Source organism: Cyprinodon tularosa, unplaced genomic scaffold (genome assembly GCF_016077235.1).
Source record: "Cyprinodon tularosa strain WSP-4 unplaced genomic scaffold, ASM1607723v1 ctg562, whole genome shotgun sequence".
NCBI classification, from domain to species: Eukaryota; Metazoa; Chordata; class Actinopteri; order Cyprinodontiformes; family Cyprinodontidae; genus Cyprinodon; species Cyprinodon tularosa.
The window spans coordinates 345,729-368,902 of record NW_024039299.1 but is presented as its reverse complement, the minus strand read 5'-3'; the positions used below and the strand labels follow the sequence as shown (position 1 = coordinate 368,902).

The 23,174-nt window shown below is 43.7% G+C and overlaps 1 protein-coding gene across 1 annotated transcript; it reads right to left on the bottom strand.

The window, feature by feature from the left end:
• Positions 1-862: 862 nt before the first annotated feature.
• rmc1 (regulator of MON1-CCZ1) lies at positions 863-22,055 on the bottom strand. Its single transcript, XM_038305735.1, has 21 exons — positions 21,851-22,055; positions 20,972-21,048; positions 20,799-20,883; positions 20,658-20,714; positions 20,499-20,585; positions 20,278-20,418; positions 20,100-20,203; positions 19,932-20,021; positions 18,964-19,069; positions 8,147-8,255; positions 8,027-8,071; positions 6,504-6,557; positions 6,301-6,429; positions 6,118-6,224; positions 5,928-6,047; positions 5,350-5,427; positions 5,150-5,254; positions 3,424-3,492; positions 3,258-3,345; positions 3,049-3,186; positions 863-1,227 (listed from the first exon to the last, which is right to left on the bottom strand). Exons 1-21 carry the CDS (start codon positions 21,947-21,949, stop codon positions 1,148-1,150), a joined length of 1,968 nt encoding a protein of 655 aa, XP_038161663.1. The 5' UTR covers positions 21,950-22,055; the 3' UTR covers positions 863-1,147.
• Between the last annotated feature and the right edge of the window lie 1,119 nt (positions 22,056-23,174).

The following is a 23,174-nucleotide window of genomic DNA, read 5'->3' as shown; positions in this document are numbered from 1 at the left end:
GGGAGTTTCTCCTCTCCACTGTCGCTACAAGCATGCTTAGTGTGAGGGATTGCTGAAGAGTCAATGAGTCGATGCAATCAACTGGTTTTCCTTAGATAGAAAACTTTGAATCAATCTGACTGGATGATCTGGTGAACTGGAAAGTGACCTGAGATGACATGATGTGAATTGGAGCTATAGAAATAAACTGAATAGAATCAAATACCTCTGGAATATTTACAAATTTTCTAACCAGAAACTTCAACATAATTTATCGGGATTTTAGGCAACAGACCGAAAGAAGAACGATGCTGCAGAAACAAACACAAAGTTTAATGTTCTTCATTAATTCTCTGCTTTTTACTGGTTTCCTGTTTCAAACCTTCTCTGCTCTAGAATTAAATCGTAAATTCAGAAATAACTTCAGTATTTTGTTTGTCTTAAAGGAGCTGAATACTAAGAACTTCATAACTGATTCAGTTTCATAACTTAGAAAAAAATTATTCACTGAATAATAATTAAGAACTGTTCATGTTTCTGCTGCAGTTTAAATTATTTTTCATTTTAAATCTTTTATTCCACTTTTAAGAACTTAAACCTTTAAATTTCCCCCAAAGTCTCACATCTTGGTGGAAAAATATGAACATTGGATTAGTTAGTGGGCTAAACGCCCCCTAGTGGAAGTACAGGGCAACTGCAGACTGGCCATTTTTAAATATGCATAAAACTTTTTATATTGATATTTTTATCATACAGTAAAATAAATTTTTATTAATGCAACAAACTTTCCTTAAAAGTGGAATTTTCATATTTTTCAGTTTAAAGGAGATATTTATATTTTACAGTAATTTGTAACGTAGAAAAGCAAGAACTAGAGAGGATATTTAAAGACATCATTCTGGTTTATTAAAATCATTTATTTTACAAAATGAACAGATTTACATGAAAGGAATGCAGCATCACTCCAACAGGTGCAGCCTCTGGCTCCGCCCCCTCCAGGTGACACATCAGCCGACGGCTGATCTGACGGTTTTATTTACAGAAAAAAACATTTTTATCTTTTAAATGTTCCACTGAAACCGTCCCGATTCTTTGATGGCTGATGCTTTACAGCGTCTCTGAAGATGCAGCTTCTAGAAGCGGATTTCTGCGTCCTTCACCGTCGGGTTCACACGGTGGACGGCTTCATCAGCGCCTGCTCCCCAAACAGCTGCTTGAAGTAGGCCACGTGCTCCTCGCAGTGTTCCCCTGGCAACAGACGCACCGTTAACCAGACCTCTGCACTCTAGGACAGCTTTTCTATAGATCTGAATTAGATCAACCACACATTCCTTCATCTCTGGTTCTTTTATCTCCATTCATCCCAATTCACAGCAAAAAGAATCAACATTTGATTAAATACATTTATTTCCCTTCAATAAAGGAGAGAATAAACTAATCTGCTTTAATTAAAAGAAGAAACGACTAAAATCCTCTTTTTTTTTGGCCATCATCTTATTCAAATTAAACTTTTTATTTATTTTCAGATCAATTTCAGCAGAAAAGCTGATTGGAAATGTCTTCCTGAGACACAAGTTTCCTACTAACTCTAGAATGAGAAGATCTGTAATCTACATCCATCGTTTCATCGCAGTTAAAGTCGGATTAAAGGAAACCAGGAAGCCGTTTAACTCTTTCCTCTCCATCTTTAATTCCTCTAACAAACATTTAGACGTAAAGAAACAAAGTTTTCACTGAACGAGGCTGAAAATCTGGAACTATTGAAGAGAAATATCTCCAACCAGGAAGCGGGTCGGACGGTTCTGGCCGTAGAACCGGATCCGTTTTCAGGTTAATCCCAGTTAGGGAGCAAATCAGGCCTTAAATTGCAAATGAGACTTAAATTAAGTCCAGCTTCCAAACTATAAATTGGAGATAGTTTATATTTGTATAACAGAAAAGCATCAAGGAATAGTTTCCAGGTGGAAACATTATCCTAAATGTCACCAGTTCTGATTTATAGGCGATTAAACAAAGAAAAAAAAAAAAAACGTAGCCTAGCCGAAATCTTTTTCCAAAATAAACACCATGAAAGCCCATTAGAAACTCAGACTTTATAGATCCACATGTTGACTATAAATCAAGCTAATTTGGACGGAATAAGATGAAACATGTTTGTTCCATAAAGGTTTTAGTGGAAAGAGAGCTGGGAGGAACTGGGATTATGGGACAAATCCAAATGTGCAAAAAATGCATTTTTCTCCTCATCAAAGTGAATCAAATCAGATAAATATTCTGATTTCCATTAATGGAGACTTTCTGCATGAAGCAAAGCCTTTGATCCTCAGATTTTATCATTATTTCACTGAAATTTACCAATAAAATCCCCAAACTGGATAGAAAATAAAAACAGAGCAGCTTATGTAAAGCATGCCAGTTACATCACCTGAAATGGTCACACAATGACCTCTGACCCCTCCTTGGAAAGGTCAGAGTCTCTAATTTCCAATGATGGCGGCCATTAGGGGGCGGGGCTTAAAAATGAATACCTGCTGATGCATTACTCCTGCAGAGTCACATTTCAGGTGGAATTTTAAATCTCATTTTATTTGTTTACGCAGCTATAAAACAAAAATTATTTGTGTAAAAATAATTTTGAAACATGTTTTAGAAATTTTAAAGCCCCGTTTGAAAGGCGTGTGGATGAAACACCATGTGACTGACTTTGGATCATTTCTATAAATAGTTAAACATGAGCAGGGGTCAGTTGGGCCCTGGACCGGACCCTCCGGGCTTCAGGAGTTCCCTGATTGGTTGGAATCAAGCGAAGCTCCGCCTTCCATCCACCCTGAATGTTTGCTTCCATTCCTCGTTATTCGTAAGAAAGAAAAAGAAAATTCGGACTAAAAAAAACATCAGCAGAACATTTGGTGGATCGATGGGAGAAGAATCAGTACCGGGAAAACGTTTAACTACAGATGCGTTTCTAGAACCACCCGTCCTCCATCTTGTTTTTATTAGCATAAAGTGACCATAAAGCACCAACAGAACCAGCAGCTTTAAACCAGAACCTCGGGTTCTGGTTCTGACCTGGGTTGAAGGACGGGTGTCCTCTGAGACGCTGGTTCCGTTGCTGGAATGACCGGAACACGGTGTAGAACAACATCTGGTCCCCCGTCTGGCGTGCCGCGTCCAGAAACTTCCGGGCCGACACGTTGTCATGGGCGCCTGGATCAGAACCAACATGTCAGCAGGAGCGACCGGGAAAGTTCTGGACCCGAATATGCCGCCAGACGTACCGACGCTGCGGATGAAGCGGAGCGCGCCCAGAACCTGCTGCTTGGACAGCAGAACCTCCACGATCTCGTCGTTGGCCGTGGAGAGGCGCTGCAGAATCAACAACAGAACCGGGTCAACATGGTGGGGGGGAGGAGCTAGAAGGGAGCGTCCGCGGTGCGGCGGTACCTTCAGCATGTCCAGAGACAGCTGGTGAGCAGGAGGGTAGGTGCTCTCCAGAGACAGCAGCAGGCAGGCCTGCAGGAAGAAGAAGATTCTGGAATCACTAAAACTTTTTGCGTAAGAAAACAAACAAACACTTTGTCTAAAAGTTCCTTCTTCCTCCTGAATGATCGGGAGTTCCTCAGCAGCTCCTCCAGAACCAACTGGATCCGCCGGATGTTTAGACCTTAGATTTACGACCACAGGGTTCTCAGCGGCATATTCAGCGCACAACGTATCGATCGCAGTGGGTAGTTACGTTAAAATATCTGCTACGTTAAAACACAGCAGCCGTCAAAACCGTTGGTGCTGCTGCGTCGAAACAGCCTGCGTTACTACGTCATAACCGTCGCCGTTACTTTAAGAACAATCAGTGTTACTGCATAAAACCATTGGCGTTACTAGGTTAAATAGGTCGCTGTTACTTTAAAAACCATCGGCATTACTACGATAAAAACCATCACCGTTAATACGTTAAAACCGTCCGTCCGCGTCACTGCGTTAAAACCGTAGCCTTCTTCCTGTGTTAACACCGTCAGCGTTCCTGCGTTAAAACCGTCGGCGTCACTGCGTTAAAACCGTACCTTCTTCCTGCGTTAACACCGTCGGCGTTCTTGCGTTAACAACGTAGCCGTTCCTGCGTTAAAACCGTCTGTTGGCGTCACTGCGTTAAAACCGTACCTTCTTCCTGCGTTAACACCGTCGGCGTTCTTGCGTTAACAACGTAGCCGTTCCTGCGTTAAAACCGTCTGTTGGCGTCACTGCGTTAAAACCGTACCTTCTTCCTGCGTTAAAACCGTCGGCGTTCTTGCGTTAACAACGTAGCCGTTCCTGCGTTAAAACCGTCTGTTGGCGTCACTGCGTTAAAACCGTACCTTCTTCCTGCGTTAAAACCGTCGGCGTTCTTGCGTTAACAACGTAGCCGTTCCTGCGTTAAAACCGTCTGTTGGCGTCACTGCGTTAAAACCGTCGGCGTCACTGCGTTAAAACCGTAGCCTTCTTCCTGCGTTAACACTGTTGGCGTTCCTGCGTTAACACTGTAGCCGTTCCTGCGTTAACAACGTAGCCGTTCCTGCGTTAAAACTGTAGCCGTTCCTGCGTTAAAACTGTAGCCGTTCCTGCGTTAACAACGTAGCTGTTCCTGCGTTAAAACCGTCTGTTGGCGTCACTGCGTTAAAACCGTAGCCTTCTTCCTGCGTTAACACCGTCGGCGTTCCTGCGTTAAAACCGTATGCGTCAATGCATTAAAACCGTAGCCTTCTTCCTGCGTTAACACCGTAGCCGTTCCTGCGTTAACACCGTAGCCGTTCCTGCGTTAACAGCGTAGCCGTTCCTGCGTTAAAACTGTAGCCGTTCCTGCGTTAACACCGTAGCCGTTCCTGCGTTAACAGCGTAGCCGTTCCTGCGTTAAAACTGTAGCCGTTCCTGACTTAACACCGTAGCCGTTACTGCGTTAACACCGTCGGCATCATTGCGTTAAAACCGTAGGCGTTACTGTGTTAAGTGTCACTGCGTTAAAACAGTCGGTCGGCGTTATGTTAAAACCGTTTCATTTTATATGGGACCTTTAAAATAATGACGCGGTCGCTCCACTGTGCGGGTCGACCCATTAGAACCCATTAAATGAGGTTCTGCTTCAGTTCTGCTGTGTTCAGCTAATGGGACGGAGCCCGGCTTCCGGATCAGAACTCACCAGCGGTTTGGAGTCGCTCAGGACGTGGTACTGGAGGAACTGGTGCAGCATGTAGAACAGGCTGTTCTGGACCAGGGTCTTGATGACCAGCTCGTACAGGTAGTGCTGAAACACAGCGGTCAGAGCGAAGGGTCAGATAGACGCAGAACCGGTCCAGGCGGGAGCCGCGGTCCGGTCTTACCTGGACGGTCCGGTCTTACCTGGACGGTGATCTGGTTCTGGTTCAGAGAGCGGATGTACTCCATCAGAACCGCTATGATGAACTTATGGGACACGTCCTGCAGGAGACAAAGCAGGTTCTGATGAAGCTACTCATCATCATCATCTTTATGATGGCGTTATTGGACCCAGCTCCGTTCAGACGGTTCTAAAGAATTTCACTTATTTTAATCCTTAAACTTCTGCTAAATATTTACTCTTTGGTGTAATGAGCTCAGAGATCCAGCAGGGGGCGCCAAACATCCCTACAGCAGAACTCAGAGCGCCAAGAAACCAGAAACCAGAGGAAGTTCTGCTGGTTCTGATCCTCTGGGTTCCCTGCTGCCATTTTTAGACCCATTCATGCTCCCTGCTGATCAGCTTCATACAGGATCTGGATCAGAACCGGGTCCAGGCTGCTGTGAAAGCGAGCTGGAGTTCTATTGGACCGGATCAGAACCACAGGCTGAGGCCCAGGATGTGGGACGGACGGCGCTTGGTACTGATCCAATAACCTTTGATTGGACTTCATCTGTGAAACCAGAACCAGCAGAACTCCCCCCCCCACCGCCGTTAGTACCTTCCTCTCCGTGAACGCCGACAGAACATGCGTGTACATGTCCGACTGGTCGATGACCGCCTGCGTCCTGACGGGCCGTTTCTGAGCGGCGGCGCCTCGAGTCGGACCCGATTCCACCGCCTACAGAAGACAGAACCGTGTTTAGGGGAAGGGTTGCGGTTTCGGACTCACCGCCGGTCCCTGAACTCACCGCCGTGTAGCTCTGCTCCGCCTCCAGGTACTCCTTGTACACCTGGTTGAGTTTGTCAAAGACGGTCGCCACGACGGGAAGGCTGCCGTTCTCCTGCGCCTCCAGAACTGGAAGAGGAAGAGAGACGTTAGCCGGGCCGCGGCGCACGGCTGGTTCTGTCCGGCGGCGTCGGCTCAGACCTACTCTGCGAGCACACAGACAGGATGACCATCTTGCAGTCCCAGCGCCGCAGCAGGAAGTCCATCAGTTTGCCTTTGTCCTGCAGCAGGCGGACAGCAGGGGGCAGCCTCACCTGCAGGTACCACAGGTAGCCTGGAGAACGGGGGGAACCAATCAGAAACATCCTCCTGCTGATTGGTTCAGAGGAAACAGGAAGTGAAGCAAACCTTCGCTGGCGCTGATGATGATGTCGGGCTGGAAGACGCTCCACGATGAAGAATCTGGACCCAGAAATCAGGAAAAACACCTAAAACACGACGCCTGCTCAGAGCGTCAGGGTCAGAACCGGCTTCTAGAACCACGGTTCTGACCCAAACGGACCTTCTGCTCATTGATCCACTCAGCAGGAACCAAACAGAACCGGGAATCGGACCCAGAACCGAACCCTCTGATCTTCAGGAGGGACAAGAAAGAAAGAAGAAGACGAATTCAGAACAAAACCTTCTGAAGGTTCTACTGGATTCTGCTGCCAATGAGCGAAAAGACTCGACCCGACGAGTCCGAGACCAGAACCGCAGAAAGAAGACGAGATTTAGGGAATAAAAGAGAACAAACCGCAGCAGGTTTATTGAAATCATCCTGAAACTAAACTTCTGCTCCGTTCAGATTAAACCAAACAGAAACTCTAATCTGATAAATAGAGAAATACCAGGGTGACATAGATACGGGATAAATAGATTCAACAACAGAGGGAAATTTTCATTTTTCAAAGCGATCAAACCGTTTTCACGGTTTCACTCTGAGGCTAAAAGCAGAAATTAGTTGATGAGAAATGTTGGTTTCCATGGCGATGGGAGCATCTTTGGTGCGTTTTCTTCTTCTTCTACCAGAATCACCGGAACTCCGCTTTAATTCTACGTTTTTCAATCGTTAAGTTTGAATCACGTCTGGATTTAATTTCCTAAAAACTTTAAAGAAACGAAGAAAGAGAAAAAGATCCGGTCAGAACCGGTTCCTCTGGGATATGGAGTCAATTCTGTTACATTATTATCGCAAATAAGAAGAAAAAACAACAGCAGAAATTAAACTTTTAAAAGACGTTTGGAGAATAATTTGTTATTTTCTCTGATTTTATCAAAAAAAAAATAAAAAACACTTCCCATCACTCCTGGGGGAGGAGGGGCAGAAAATAATCACTGAAGCTCGATTGGAAGGGAAGAAATCGGAAGAAAAAAAATATAAAAATATATAATTTGTAAAATAAAGTTTAAAGTTTGAAAAAATTTGGGAAAAATTTACATGTAAGAAAAATGAAAAAATTATTTTCAAAAAATTTTTTATTAGGAACTTTTGAAGGTTTTATTTCTGGGTTGCGTTTTTATTTTTTTATTTCCATGTACAAACTTTCCTTGTAGCTTCAGCAAGCTGGACCAAACAGAACTGGCAGGGCATGAAAGAACCGAACCGACTTCTGAAAAATATCTAATAATAATATTAAAGGAGAAGAATTAGTTTTTTTTGCTGATTATTGTGGATTCGTTTCAACAGGAAGCTTCACTCATTCAGACGTGGAAAAGGTTCTAATCTAGTTCTAGCTCCTCCAGACGCTCAGGAACCTTAGAAATGTTCTGAACTTCAATCAGCGAGGCTCAGTTGAAACGTTGCCATGGAAACCAGAGAGAAACAGGTTTGTTCGTCAATAACCGGGCTCCAGTTCTGACCCAGAACCCGATCTGTGCTGAAAGGATACACAGCTGACACGGAACCGGAGGCTGAGTCGGGACGGCGGCCGGACCTGCGGGAACAGCAGCACTGAGAGCAGCGTGGGACTAAACCTGGACCGTAGGTCCGAGCAGAACCTGAGGATTACCTGATAAAGGGATCCTGTAGGGGTGGATGGAGCGGGCCGGCAGGACCGGCTGGTGAGTGTTAACGGCGCATTCAGGCTCCTTCAGCTTGATGTCGAAGATCAGCGACGTCTGATGGAAGAGAAACAGGAATAAAGAATAAAAACAGCCTTCAATCCATCTAAGTCCAGAATCAAGTTTCTGGTGACGGATGGAAGATTATCTCTCTAAATTAATTTAACTCTTTGAAGCTGAGATTAATAATCCAGACCTGGATGATCTTTCATCAGGCTCCATTTTTACAGAAACATTTCATTATATAAGCAGAGGAATCATTTCTATCATTTAAAAATAAAGTTAAATATTGATCCCTTTAGAAAAAATGTTTATGCTGGGATTAAACTATATATTTTTTTGTTGTTACATGAATTAAATGTTTAGTTATGAAACATCTTAGTACTTTACTTTAAAGGCACATAAATTATTCTACATTAGAAAATAAAAGTCTAAACAATGAGGCCCTCAGTGAGCAGGTTTTAGATCAGGCAGAAAGCTTTAATAATCTCCACATTTAGCCGTCTTCTAAACGAGTCATTTTGACGTTCCACGCCCCGTCCTCCTGACGTTTGTAAAGATGGCCGCCGGAGAGGGAAGGCCATAGATCACTTTAACACCCAATCAGATTATTGTTAAGAAAAGTCTGTTTGTGAAGCACAGAGAAGATTGTTCATCTTATAAAAACCACCTGCTGCTCAAAACAGCCGAGGACAGAAACGTTAGCGGCGATGCTAACTTGTTTACAGGCTATGAAGGTAAGCAGTTTGACAGTCAAATTATTCACAGGTCTGACCTTTAAAGCTTCGTAACGGACAGTTTGTATCGAGCCACTCTTCAGTTCACGATTTGTGGAGAAGCTGACGTGGTTAGCACAGGTGCTTGGCCCTTAGCTTAGCTCTTAGCTTAGCTCTTAGCTGAGCCCTCAGCTTAGCTCTTAGCTTAGCCTTAGAGGAGCCCTTAGCTTAGCTCTTAGCTTAGCCTTAGAGGAGCCCTTAGCTGAGCCCGTAGCTTAGCTCTTAGAGGAGCCCTTAGCTGAGCCCGTAGCTTAGCTCTTAGCTTAGCCCTTAGAGGAGCCCTTAGCTGAGCCCGTAGCTTAGCTCTTAGCTGAGCCCTTAGCTTAGCTCTTAGCTTAGTTCTTAGAGGAGCCCGTGGCTTAGCTCTTAGCTTAGCTCTTAGAGGAGCCCTTAGCTGAGCCCTTAGAGGAGCCCTTAGCTGAGCCGGTAGCTTAGCTCTTAGCTTAGCCCTTAGCTGAGCCCTTAGCTTAGCTCTTAGCTGAGCCCTTAGCTTGGCTCTTAGCTTAGCCTTAGAGGAGCCCTTAGCTTAGCTCTTAGCTTAGCTCTTAGAGGAACCCTTAGCTGAGCCCTTAGAGGAGCCCTTTGCTTAGCTCTTAGCTTAGCTCTTAGAGGAGCCCTTAGCTGAGCTCTTAGCTGAGCCCTTAGCTTAGCTCTTAGCTTAGCCTTAGAGGAGCCCTTAGCTTAGCTCTTAGCTTAGCTCTTAGAGGAGCCCTTAGCTGAGCCCTTAGAGGAGCCCTTAGCTTAGCTCTTAGCTTAGCTCTTAGAGGAACCCTTAGCTAAGCCCGTAGCTTAGCTCTTAGCTGAGCCCTTAGCTTAGCTCTTAGCTTAGTTCTTAGAGGAGCCCTTAGAGGAGCCCTTAGCTGAGCCCGTAGCTTAGCTCTTAGCTGAGCCCTTAGCTTAGCTCTTAGCTTAGTTCTTAGAGGAGCCCTTAGCTTAGCTCTTAGCTTAGTTCTTAGAGGAGCCCGTAGCTTAGCTCTTAGCTTAGCCCTTAGCTTAGTTCTTAGAGGAGCCCTTAGCTTAGCTCTTAGCTTAGCTCTTAGAGGAGCCCTTAGCTGAGCCCGTAGCTTAGCTCTTAGCTTAGCCCTTAGCTGAGCCCTTAGAGGAGCCCTTAGCTTAGCTCTTAGCTGAGGCCTTAGCTTAGCTCTTAGCTTAGCCTTAGAGGAGCCCTTAGCTTAGCTCTTAGCTTAGCTCTTAGAGGAACCCTTAGCTGAGCCCTTAGAGGAGCCCTTTGCTTAGCTCTTAGCTTAGCTCTTAGAGGAGCCCTTAGCTGAGCCCGTAGCTTAGCTCTTAGCTTAGCTCTTAGAGGAGCCCTTTGCTTAGCTCTTAGCTTAGCTCTTAGAGGAGCCCTTTGCTTAGCTCTTAGCTGAGCCCTTAGCTTAGCTCTTAGCTTAGCCTTAGAGGAGCCCTTAGCTTAGCTCTTAGCTTAGCTCTTAGAGGAACCCTTAGCTGAGCCCTTAGAGTAGCCCTTTGCTTAGCTCTTAGAGGAGCCCTTAGCTGAGCCCGTAGCTTAGCTCTTAGCTTAGCTCTTAGAGGAGCCCTTTGCTTAGCTCTTAGCTTAGCTCTTAGAGGAGCCCTTAGCTGAGCCCTTAGAGGAGCCCTTTGCTTAGCTCTTAGCTTAGCTCTTAGAGGAGCCCTTAGCTGAGCCCGTAGCTTAGCTCTTAGCTTAGCTCTTAGAGGAGCCCTTTGCTTAGCTCTTAGCTTAGCTCTTAGAGGAGCCCTTTGCTTAGCTCTTAGCTTAGCTCTTAGAGGAGCCCTTAGCTGAGCACGTAGCTTAGCCCTTAGCTGAGCCCTTAGAGGAGCCCTTAGCTTAGCCCTTAGCTTAGCTCTTAGCTGAGCCCTCAGCTGAGCCATGTCCGTTTCCATTGGTTAGCAGAGAGATAGCGCCTGCTAGAGGGCGGGCTATTATGTGGGGGGAGTAGTTATTTCCCCAAATGACATCATAAAGAGCAGGATTTTCAAAACAGGAGGAACAAGGCAGGAAAAAAGTGAAAGTTTTTTCTGGCTTTATAAGAAATGTGACCAACGTTTATGATGTTAATGACATTGTAGGAGCCATAATGATGGGTGTGCATGTGTATGTATCACGTGGGCGTAGTTGCTGTGGTGACACATGCGGTGACAGCTGCTTAAATGGGTGTGTTTACCTGCACTCCGGAGGAGAGAGGGGAGCGGGGGAGCCGTATTTCTTGTTGACCGATTGCTTTATGATCTGAATCAGTATGTCACATCATGTACGTTTCAATCTGTTGTGAGTGACTACATAAGCCTCTGGACAGGATTAAAACACCAAAGCTAATTCCTGGATTCCGTGTGCATTCTTGATCAAAGACGGCAGCGCGTCATACACATACAGGACTCTATCTCCACCTCTCAAGCGACAAGGATTGCTAAGGAGTCGCTACATTTTGTCAACAAGAAAGGCCTTTAATGAAAGCCATCACTCGGAATTCAAGCCACAGCGGCATCAGGTGAACGCCAAGTAAGTGCCTGCTGCGCCAGAGTTAATGTGGAAACGCGCCACACCCAAACGTCATTCACTGAAGAACAGGTAAGCCACCTGTCTCTTATCTGTTTGTGAAAAGGAATCCGTGTGCATTAATGCTGGAGCGTTCCAATCCCTCCGCTTCTGAATGAAAATGCTGATCGGATAAGGATGACGTACAATGAGGGTTCTGCGCACACTTTATTTGCTTATGGTGGTTTGAATAATGCGATGCTTTGGAATTTCAAAGGATTATGATGCTTTGTTGAAATTGACTACTCTGTTTATCACAAACTGAGAATCTAAGACTATTTGATATTTTTTATTGAAGAACAAACCAGAATAAAAAGGAAAATCAAAATGAGTCAAACAAACAGTGATACTTTGCGCTCTGAAACAGAGTGTGCGAAAAGAGAAAGCAAACCTACTGAGAAGAGTTTGATGTATAAGGTTGAAAGATTGCAAAATGAACGCAAACGGTTTGTGAATAAAATGAAAAGACTGATACCAGAAATAAAAGAATTAATGAAACAAAAAGAGAATGTGGCTCAAATAAAGGAATTTCTGGAAAGGTTGGAGAAGCTGTGTGAATGTGTTTATACTGCTCATGATCAATTGTTGCTTCTACTGCCACAGGAAGAAGTTGATAAACAAGTTGAATGGTTGTCAAGCATAATGAAATACACAGAAACTTTTCAAAATGAAATAAAAGAATGGATAAAGAAAACCGAACAACACAACAGTTCACATGAACAACAGGATATAACTGAAACTAATAAATCCAGGCATATTGTGGAGCAAAGAGGAACAAATGGAGTTTTATTAAACATTTGTGATATAAATGGAGATGAAATTAAACCAAGTGACAGTATTTCAAATGTGGAATCTCATAAATCTTCATCCAACATCTCTACAATTTCTTCTGCACATTTAAGAGCTGAAGCTGAGCTTGCTGCTTTAACTGCAAGACAAAGGCTATTGGAAGAAAAGCATGCAAGTGAAGAGGAAGAACTCCGTAAAAGAAAAGCAAGATTGCAGCTGGAGGAAGAGGAGGAAAAACTGCGCAAAAGGAAGGAGAAACTACAACTGGATACTGAAATTGCTGAAAGAATGGCGGAATTAAAAGTACTCAAAAATCGAAGCTCAACAAGTGGAAAACGATCGAAAGCATCAGATGGAATGAACTCATATTTGAAAAGAGTAAAATCTCAACAGCAATTTAATGTAAATGCAGATGAATTCCATCCATCAGTACGTGCAAAACAAAGAACCAGATTGGAGGATGAAAAAGAATCTATAAAACACACTGTGAAAGAGAGCATGACATATTCATGTGACAAAGGTCCACAATTGTCCGTGTTTCATAAGGAACCAGTCAATAACCAATATATTAATCAAGAACTTGGTGCTAACATGAATTCAAATCTATCAGCTGTGGAAAATAATGATGTTTTTGACATTATGAGGAAGCAAAATGAAATAACTACTTTGTTAATACAACAACAATGCTTCAATTCTCTTCCAAAGAGAGAGATTCAAATATTTGATGGTGATCCGTTAAAATATTATACATTCATAAAGGCCTTTGAGAATGGAGTTGAAAGGAACACATCAAATAATTCTGACCGTTTATACTTCCTGAAACAGCATACTAAAGGTCATGCTAAAGAACTTGTAAGAAGTTGCCAACATTTAAATCCAGATCATGGATATTCAAGAGCCAAAGTTTTATTAAAGGAACAATTTGGGAATGAGCAGAAGGTTGCACATTGCTACATGGAAAAAGCTCTTTCATGGCCAACGATAAAGTCAGAGGATGTGAAGGCTCTACAGGACTACAGTATATTCCTCAGAAGCTGCTGTAATGTAATGGAGGATATGCAGTATCTTCATGATTTGGACATGCCTTCTAATATGCTGAATGTCATAAAGAAGCTGCCATACAAGCTGAGAGACAGATGGAGAACTAAAGCATGTGAGCTACAGGAATGTCAAGGAAGAAGAGTCAAGTTCAGTGATATTGCAGATTTCCTTGAAAAACAAGTCAAGATTCTGACAGATCCTGTCTTTGGCAATATACAAGATTCTCCAAAGATAACAAATAAAGCATCATACAAGCCAAAGTTAATGCCTCGATCCAAAGGAGCCAGCTTTGCAACTACTGTCAGACCAGTGGAGAACAAATCTCAGCCTGTGAAAGAAGAGAACAAAATCAGAATAAATGCAATGAATACATGTATTTTCTGTGGAGCAGGGCACAAATTGACTACGTGTACACTGTTGGGGAAAATGGCACACGAGAAGAAGATTGATTTCTTAAGGGGAAATGGCATATGCTTCGGCTGTTTGTGTATAGGACACATTAGTAAGCATTGCCGCAATAGGATTTCCTGTTTAAAGTGTAGCCTTAAACACCCTACTATACTCCACAGAGATAAAGATGCAAAGGAAGCTGAGAAAGAGTCAGATGTTTGTATGAACATGCTGGTGTCAAGTGGTCTTACAGGGGCTGGAGACCAAGATTGCAAGCTGCCAATTGTGCCTGTCCAGATAAAATCTAAAAGTGGATGTAAAATTGTTACAACATATGCCTTTTTGGACCAAGGAAGCACAGCTGTCTTTTGTTCAGAGAGCCTTGTAAATAAGCTGCATCTTACTGGGAGGAAAGAACACATCCTACTTCGCACTATGGGCCAACAGAGGGTTGTGAGCAGCAATACTGTATCTGGACTGGAGGTTGCTGCACTGCACGGAGACGAGTTTGTTGAGTTGCCCAAAGTGTACACACAAGAGTCTATGCCGGTGTACAAAGGAAATATTCCGACTGAAAGGGATATTAAAAAATGGCCTTACTTAACTCACATTCATTTACCCCAGATAGATGCAGAAATTGAGCTCTTAATCGGGACCAATGTGCCAAAAGCCTTGGAGCCACTTGAAGTGGTCTGCAGTAGGAATGGAGGACCATTTGCAACTCGGACAGTGCTTGGATGGACTGTAAATGGACCGCTTGGAGGTGGCAGTGATGATGTTGTGCACAGTAAACAACCACAGATAACTGTTAACAGAGTTTCTGTTGTAAATCTAGAAGAACTTTGGCAACTGCAGTTTAAAAATGACTTTCCAGAGAACAGTTTAGATGAACAACCAGCCATGTCAAGGGATGATCAGCGTTTTCTGGAAATGGCCAATAACTCAATTACACATTCAAACGGCCATTATGAGCTTGGTCTACCACTGAAAAAAGGTACCATCCATATGCCAAATAACCGAAAACTCGTTGAGCAGCGTCTAAATCACCTTAAACAGAGGTTGCAGAAAGACTCAACTTTTTACAACGATTATAACACCTTTATGAAGGAGCTTCTGACCAAAGGCTATGCTGAGAAGGTTCCAGAGAAGGAGTTAGATCGAGCTGTTGGAAAAGTTTGGTATATTCCACACCATGGAGTTTACCATCCCACAAAAAAGAAGATCAGAGTTGTGTTTGACTGTGGAGCAAGTTACCAAGGGACATCACTGAACGCTCAACTGCTCCAAGGCCCTAATCTTACTAGCTCTCTGATCGGAGTTGTGACTCGCTTCAGAAAGGAAGCTGTGGTGATAATGGCCGACATTGAGTCTATGTTTCACCAGGTACGAGTCACGCCTGATGACACTGATCTGCTCAGGTTTCTTTGGTGGCAAGATGGAGATCTCCAACAGCAACCTACCGAGTACCGGATGAAAGTGCACTTATTTGGGGCTACATCCTCTCCCAGCTGTGCTAACTACGCTCTCAGGAGATGTGCTGAAGACTATGGGCATCTCTTCAGTAAGGAAGTGGTACACAAGATAAACAACAGTTTTTATGTTGATGATTGCCTTGTATCAGTTTCCACAGAGGAAGAAGCGGTGACCTCATACCAGGAATTGGTCGCTTTATGCTCCAAAGGAGGGTTTTCTCTCGTTAAGTGGATGAGTAATAGACCAAATGTACTCAAAATAATCCCTGTGAGTCATAGAGCAGGATGCATGGAGAAGTTGGACCTGGAGTTGGATTCTCTGCCAGTTGAAAGAGTACTGGGAGTTGAATGGTCTATTGAAAGTGACTCATTTAGGTTCAAGGTGAAGCTTAAGGATAGACCACTTACCAGAACAGGAATACTTTCAACCATCGCTTCCATTTATGATCCTTTTGGAATGCTGAGCCCAGTGATTTTGACAGCAAAGAAAATCCTTAGAGACCTGTGCAGGATGGGATTAGGATGGGATGAGACTTTACCCGAGTCATTCTCGAAGAGCTGGTTGAAATTTCTAAAACAACTCCATTTGCTGGACAAAGTTGAGGTCAGTAGGTGTCTCAAACCAATCAATTTTGGACAGACCCAGACAGCACAGCTGCACCATTTCTGTGATGCCAGTGAGGATGGATACGGAGCAGTTACTTACTTGGTGTCAAAGAACCAGAATTCTGAGCGTCATTCTGCCTTTGTAATGGGAAAATCTCGAGTTGCTCCTCTGAAATCTGTAACCAGCCCTAGGATGGAGCTAATAGCTGCAACTATGGCAAGCCGTATGGATGTACTGTGGAGAAGGGAGCTAAAAATGGAGCTGCTGGAATCTATATTCTGGACAGACGGTGAATCAGTTCTCAAGTACATTAAAAATGAGACCTCACGCTATAAAGTATTTGTGGCCAACAGAGTATCACAAATTCTCAAGGTTTCTGATACCACACAATGGAGATATGTGGACAGTTCTAGTAACCCAGCAGACATAGCCTCCAGGGGAGTGAAAGCTGATGCATTGATCACACATCCTGCGTGGTTGTCAGGACCTCAGTTCTTGCTGCAGCCTATGAGTGAATGGCCTGTCAGTCCACAAAATATCATTGTGCTGTCACCTGAAGATCCTGAGGTAAAGAGAATATCAGTGGTTAATGCCATACATACAGAAGAAGAGCCTCTGTCTCGCCTGATCCAGTATTTTTCTTCCTGGACACATTTAAAGAGATCTGTTGCATGGATTCTGAAAATAAAAAACTGGCTTCTGTCCTGTGTGGAGAAAAGGAGACAGCTACATCTGACTCTGGAAAAGTCTGACCTCACTGGAGAGCAAATGGAGTCCTTTGTAAAAGAGGAGATGAACAACTTCAAGAAAAGTACTGTGACCAAGCCACTCGGGGTGGAAGATTTGGACAAGGCTGAACTGGCCATAGTTAAATATTGTCAGCAAAAGCAATTTCCTGAGGAATTCGCCAGTTTAGAAAAGGGACAACCCATTAAAGTATCTAGCAATCTTCTGAAGCTCTGTCCACGACTGCAAGATGGAGTCCTAAGGGTTGGGGGTAGACTCAGTAGATTGGCTATGCCTGTGGAAATGAAACACCCTGTTATACTGACCAAAAATCTCCATGTTTCACACCTACTTCTCAGACATATTCATCAGCAAGTAGGACATGGAGGCCGTAATCTAATGTTGTCCAAATTGAGAGAGAGATACTGGATAATTGGTGCGACTACAGCTATAAGGAAAGTGCTATCAAAGTGTATTATCTGTCGACGCCTTAATGCTATGCCAGTTTGCCAACAGATGGCAGATTTACCAAAAGAAAGAATTGTTCCAGATGAACCACCATTTACTCGTGTTGGAGTAGATTACTTTGGACCTTTTGAAGTGAAAAGCAGAAGAAACACAGTCAAAAGATACGGTGTAATTTTTACCTGCCTTGCCATCAGAGCAGTTCACATTGAGGTTGCACCATCCCTGCACACTGATTCTTTCATCAATGCATTTAGACGCTTTGTTGCAAGAAGAGGCCAAGTCCAAGAACTTCGTTCTGATAATGGTACCAACTTTATAGGAGCAGAGCGAGAACTAAGGACAGCTATTGAACAGTGGAACAAGGAGCAGATTATGGATGTTATGCTACAAAAGGGAATAAAATAGAACTTTAATCCACCAGCTGGTTCACACCATGGCGGATCATGGGAACGGCTAATAAGATCTATCCGCAACTCCACCTTAAGAGCACAAACCCTTGATGAGTATGGTTTGCACACAGTTCTTTGTGAAGCTGAAGCCATCATCAACAGCCGACCAATCACAAAGGCCTCAATGGATGTGAATGACCTGGAAGCGCTAACTCCTAATCACCTCCTATTGTTAAAAACCTGTCCATCCATACCACCAGGAGTCTTTCAACCAATGGACATATATGCACGCAGGAGATGGAAGCAGGTCCAATATATGTCTGATCTTTTTTGGAAGAGATGGGTGAAAGAATATTTACCTCAGCTGCAGGAGCGCCAGAAATGGACAAGAGTGAAGAGGAACATCAATGTAGGCGACCTTGTTCTCATTATGGACAGCACGGCGCCTCGAAACTCATGGTTGATGGGACGAGTGATTCAAACATTCCCAGACCGAAGAGGATTTGTTCGTCAGGTGCGGATAAAAACTCGGACTAGCTGCTTGGATAGGCCTATTACAAAGGTTTGTTTAGTGCAGGAGGCTGAATATGATTAAGGACGAACTAGCCTTAACAGCGACAAAGGATTCTGTGGACTTATGGATTGCTGAAGAAGTCTATTCAGTACTTCCTGATTGGACTTTGTAAGAGTTTAATTCTATTTCTTTGTTACTATGGATTTGTTGTTTGACTTGTGACCTCATCTTGAAGAATGAAGATTTCAGTGTGGATTTAAAATTATGTATTATTGACGGACACTAATTCCCAGGTTTGAAAAAATGTTGGTTATTGTTGTTGCATTTATGTCACCTATTCGTTAATTGGTCATTATTGAATAATAATTAAGGGGCTGGTGTGTAGGAGCCATAATGATGGGTGTGCATGTGTATGTATCACGTGGGCGTAGTTGCTGTGGTGACACATGCGGTGACAGCTGATTGCTTAAATGGGTGTGTTTACCTGCACTCCGGAGGAGAGAGGGGAGCGGGGGAGCCGTATTTCTTGTTGACCGTTTGCTTTATGATCTGAATCAGTATGTCACATCATGTACGTTTCAATCTGTTGTGAGTGACTACATAAGCCTCTGGACAGGATTAAAACACCAAAGCTAATTCCTGGATTCCGTGTGCATTCTTGATCAAAGACGGCAGCGCGTCATACACATACAGGACTCTATCTCCACCTCTCAAGCGACAAGGATTGCTAAGGAGTCGCTACAGACATAAAAAAAGTGAAATTCATGCCAAAGTGTAGAAATGAAACGAGTTAAACTTCTGCGTAAATGGAACAGGAAGAGCTTTTATTTAGCAGGAACCTGTTTTCCTCTTGTGCAACGATTAGCTTAGCAGAGAGAAACTGTCGGAGGTGAATTTATTTTGAAACGACCTGAAGTTATAGCAAAGCTACAGCTAACATGAACAGGTTTTTAGAACCGTTAGCATCCCATAATAATCCACAGTAAAACCTGCAGCGGCTGCAGTCTGAAGCTTCCCCTTTATACGAGTCTCTGAATTTCCTACCTATGATCCGAGTCTCGGGTTGCGACCAACTGACCTGAGAACTCTGGTGATGAACCACCACCAGGTTGTCCACGATGTTCAGAGCAAACTTCCCCGTGGTGTTCAGCTTCAGCACGTGACTCTTCTTACAGATCCCCTCCCTGCAGGACGACAGAACCACAGGTTGGACCGGACCCGGTTCTGCTCACACAGAAAGACTCTTTCCAGGTTAATATTTCCTGTGTTAGGCTCATAAAACCTGAAAGTATTAAAACTTTATGGAAACAAATGATGTTTTATGAGAAGCTAATTAGATCGTTAACTGAGCATCGATCAGATAAACTGCTTTATTAATTAAAGTCCTCAGAGGGAAAACTTTGAATCAATCTGACTGGATGATCCGGTTGAGTCTCTCTAAAGTGACCTGAGATGATGTTAATTGGAGCTATAGAAATAAAGTGAATAGAACTGATGAGAAGCCTAGTTCCCGCCTCTAAAAGTCTGGTTTCAGCCAATCACTGTAACAAATGGAACAGCAGCGGACTCCATGAGAAACCACTTCAGCCATAGATTCTATCAAACAGATGTGACAGCAGCAGCTGGACTCCGCCCTCTGACCCGCCATCTTTGTTTTGGTTTAACAGCTCTAGGTTTCATCACAGGCACACGCCCCTCCTTTAACCATAATACTGCAACGTGATTGGCCGACCCGTTACAGTTTGGAGCTTTTGAAGGACGGCGGGACAAGATGGATTCTAGTGTTTCTGATCTCACAATTAACCACAAATAACGGCCAAAAATATCCAAACAGCTTCCCACAAACCCCTCTAGGCCCTGCCCACTTCCTGCTCCTATAAAGGAAATGGCCTCCAGCTGAGTGCAGGCTGCTTCCTGTAGGGGGCGGGGCTAGAAGAAGCCAGACATGCAGAAATCTGGTTCCTTTAAATAGATTTTCATGGTTTAAAATGAAGGCGAATCAGAACCGTAAGTGGAGGAACGGAAAGGGGACCGCCGTGCGTTTACCTGGACAGGTGGTACAGAACCACCTCGGCTCCGGGGCTGTTCACCGTCCTGGAGTGATGCTTCAGGTACATGACGTACAGCTGGCCGTAGCTGAACAGAGACAGAACCAGGGCTCAGTTTCAAACAGAACTCATCCGGTCGCCCCGGAGGGCCCGGCCCATCGCTTACATGGTCGCCATGGCGATGTCCCTCTCAGACAGGCTGAGCTTGGCGGGTTTGGGGACGACCGGCAGCTCGATCTCAAACTTGGACATCTTGGTCATGGCGCCGTTCTGGGGAGGACAGATTTAAGGTGAACACCTACGGACCATCATCATCGTCATCATCAGAGCGAGAGTAAGCAGACCCTGAAGGCGAAGGGCTGCAGGACGTTCCCCTGCACCGTGGTGGACAGCAGGATGACGGCCGTCTCCGGACAGTACTGGTACCAGTTCACGTTGATGTTCTGACTCTTCAGCAGCTTCAGGCTCCGCTTGTCTGGAAACACCTGGAGAGACGGAGACGCCGCTGACGCAGACGGGACGGAAGCGCTCCGGGGGAACCAGCCGGATTCAGGCCGAGGCTTACCTGGTAGAACTCGATTCCCTGGTCCGTGACGAAGACCACCTCGTTCCAGCTGGTCCAGCAGAAGCCCAGGACGCTGGCGTTCTTCGTCTGTGGAGGAACAGAGAGCGTCAGCAGAGAGCAGAACCTCAGGAAGCGGGCCGCTCGTCCGCAGAGACCCACCTTACACTCCTGACTGAACTCTGTGTGCGGATAGTCGGGGATGAAGTTGATGAAATCCTGCAGAGACACAGAAGAACCGGATCAACAGAACCCCGACCGGGTCGGTACATTCGCCTAGAAACCAACGCCCCCTGAACTCACCACAGACTTCAGCGTCCTCTGCACAGCCAGGATCTTGTTCCCAATGGAGAACTTGATGCACTTCACTTCTCCTCGATCGTCCATCCTGGAAAAAAACATCAGGATGGTCTGAATGTTTGGCTCTGAGCCTTTCTTTAGGGGGAAGCCGTTTTTCCCCCCCAGACTTGATGTACCTGAAGGCAACGCTGCTTTTGTCATCGGGCCCTTTAACCACCACGCCCGTAGCTCCGCCTGAACGCACCGCAAACACCTGCAGACACAGAACAGAACGTAAAAACCCACAACCCTAAACAGAACCTGCTAGAATCATCAGCCATGGTTCTGATCCAGTCCTCCGGTCTCCCCCGTCGTCATGGAGCTAATTTTGCATTTTCAATTAAATCGTAGAACGTAGATTATTTAGTTTAATTTGTCACTTAGAATAGATTTTTGGTTAGGGATTTACTTAATTAGTTAATTAATTAATTTTAGCATGCGATCCTTCTTCTTCTTGTAAGGTTTTATGGCGGCTAGCAAACAAGTTGAAGTATATTACCACCACCAACTGATGAGTTAAACATAAATGAAAAATTTTATTATAACTTCCCGACTAATTTAAGCCAACATAATAAATAATTCAATCAAATTTGTCCTCATAATGTCTAATTTATCATTAAGTTAGCATCACTGCCAGTTTCTGATGGTCCTATATATATATATTTTTTTTTTATTATTATTATTATTATTATTATTATTATTATTATTATTATTATTATTATTATTATTATTATTATTATATAGACCAAATATTTACTATTTTAAATGATCTTATATGGGGGAAGAAAAAAAAAAACAATATTGCTAAAAATCCCATATTCTATCACTAACTGTAGTTCTGCGCTCCACCAGTAGGGGGAGACATGTTCACATGGAGCTTCATGAACTGCGGGGATCATTGGAGAAATTAACCCAAACTGTTCAATGAAGCTTCATGTCACCATCATTAGTTTAAACCACAGAGCTATCTGTTAGCTCGGTGCTTTAGCCGGACGGATGCTAACAGGCTAGCTTACCTGCTTGTTAGCTTCATCAAAGAAGACGTTGTTGACGCTGGACGCGTGCTCAAACTGGACCGGGTTCTCACTGAGCTCCAGGTAATGTTCCTCCGCCATGCCGAACCACCGGGAGCGCAACTTTAGCTGCGCTTTAAATGAGAAAAAGAGGAGCGAGGAACCGCAAGACCAGCTTTGACCGGACTTCCGCGTTATACTTTCAAAATAAGAGCCGGGCAGCGAGCCGTTCCCATTTACTCTGGTTTTATTTTGGCATTAATAGATATTGATTTAAATTAAAACAATAAATAAATTAATAACTGCGTTTTGTCTTTTAACTCAGAGATTTAGGGCCAGATATCCTGATTAGTTTAAAATTAGTTTTATTTAATTTTCTTTTTTTACTTCACTTCCTGACATTTTCTTACTTTCCCTCCTTAATGATAATATTTCAGGTGTTTTGAGCCTCTTTTCAACGTTTTCTCCTGATTTTTACCTTCTTCTGTCCAGTTGTCATGGCGATAGATGAAGCTGAGGATTTAGTTGGGAAAGGTGTTCATTCAGTTCTTTAGTCGTTAAACTGCATTGGATCCCAGAGATTATTCAGTACCTGCACCTGAAATAATCTAGAACCCAACTCTAATTGGACTGATTAGAATTAGATAGGGATTAATATGATAACGAGAGGAATCAATCAGTCTTACTTTGAAAGAGCCAGACCGGAAGCCACTAGCCAAATCATGTGACCTGTCATACATCACATGCCTGGTCCTGAGCAGGAAGGGAATGACCATGGATAATAATAGAAGTAGATCCCGCATCGATCGCTCTCACCTATGGGCGCTGACGTGATTCGGAGCGCCATCTTGGGGAGGTCGACAGTTCTACTGATGTGTTGAGCGGGAACAGAATTTTAACTCGCTGAATATTGTACTTTATTTTCACGTTTGTTTTTTTTTGCTGAAAACAAACAAATATTTCACTGATGGATGAATGTTGCAAAGAACAGCCATTTTTTTTATTGCTATGTATACAAATATCCGTCTGTCTCTCTCTCTATATATAAATATAGTAAAAATGTCCACAGATGTATATTGGTCTATTCTTAAATGCATTTGTAAAAACACTTTACATTGCAGGACTTATTTTCATTGCTTTTTTTAACTCCTGTCACTTTATACACTCTTTAAATGGTACACTTTTCTATATATATATATATATATAAATAAATAAATCTCTCTCTCTCTATATATATATATATATATATCCTTCACAAAGTCATACAAACAGTAATCCGCTGCACAGTGCAGACATCCTGCTGCCTACACCAACTAGTTAGGATTGC

What these genes read in the sequence shown, in the direction of transcription:
- rmc1 (XM_038305735.1), bottom strand. Translation starts at nt 21,949, where the DNA reads ATGGCGGAGGAACATTACCTGGAGCTCAGTGAGAACCCGGTCCAGTTT. An exon ending in CATCATCAGCGCCAGCGAAG is followed by an intron (nt 6,430 to 6,503) that starts GTTTGCTTCACT and finishes CCCGTTCTCCAG; the next exon opens with GCTACCTGTGGTACCTGCAG. An exon ending in CCTGTCTGTGTGCTCGCAGA is followed by an intron (nt 6,225 to 6,300) that starts GTAGGTCTGAGC and finishes TTCCTCTTCCAG; the next exon opens with TTCTGGAGGCGCAGGAGAAC.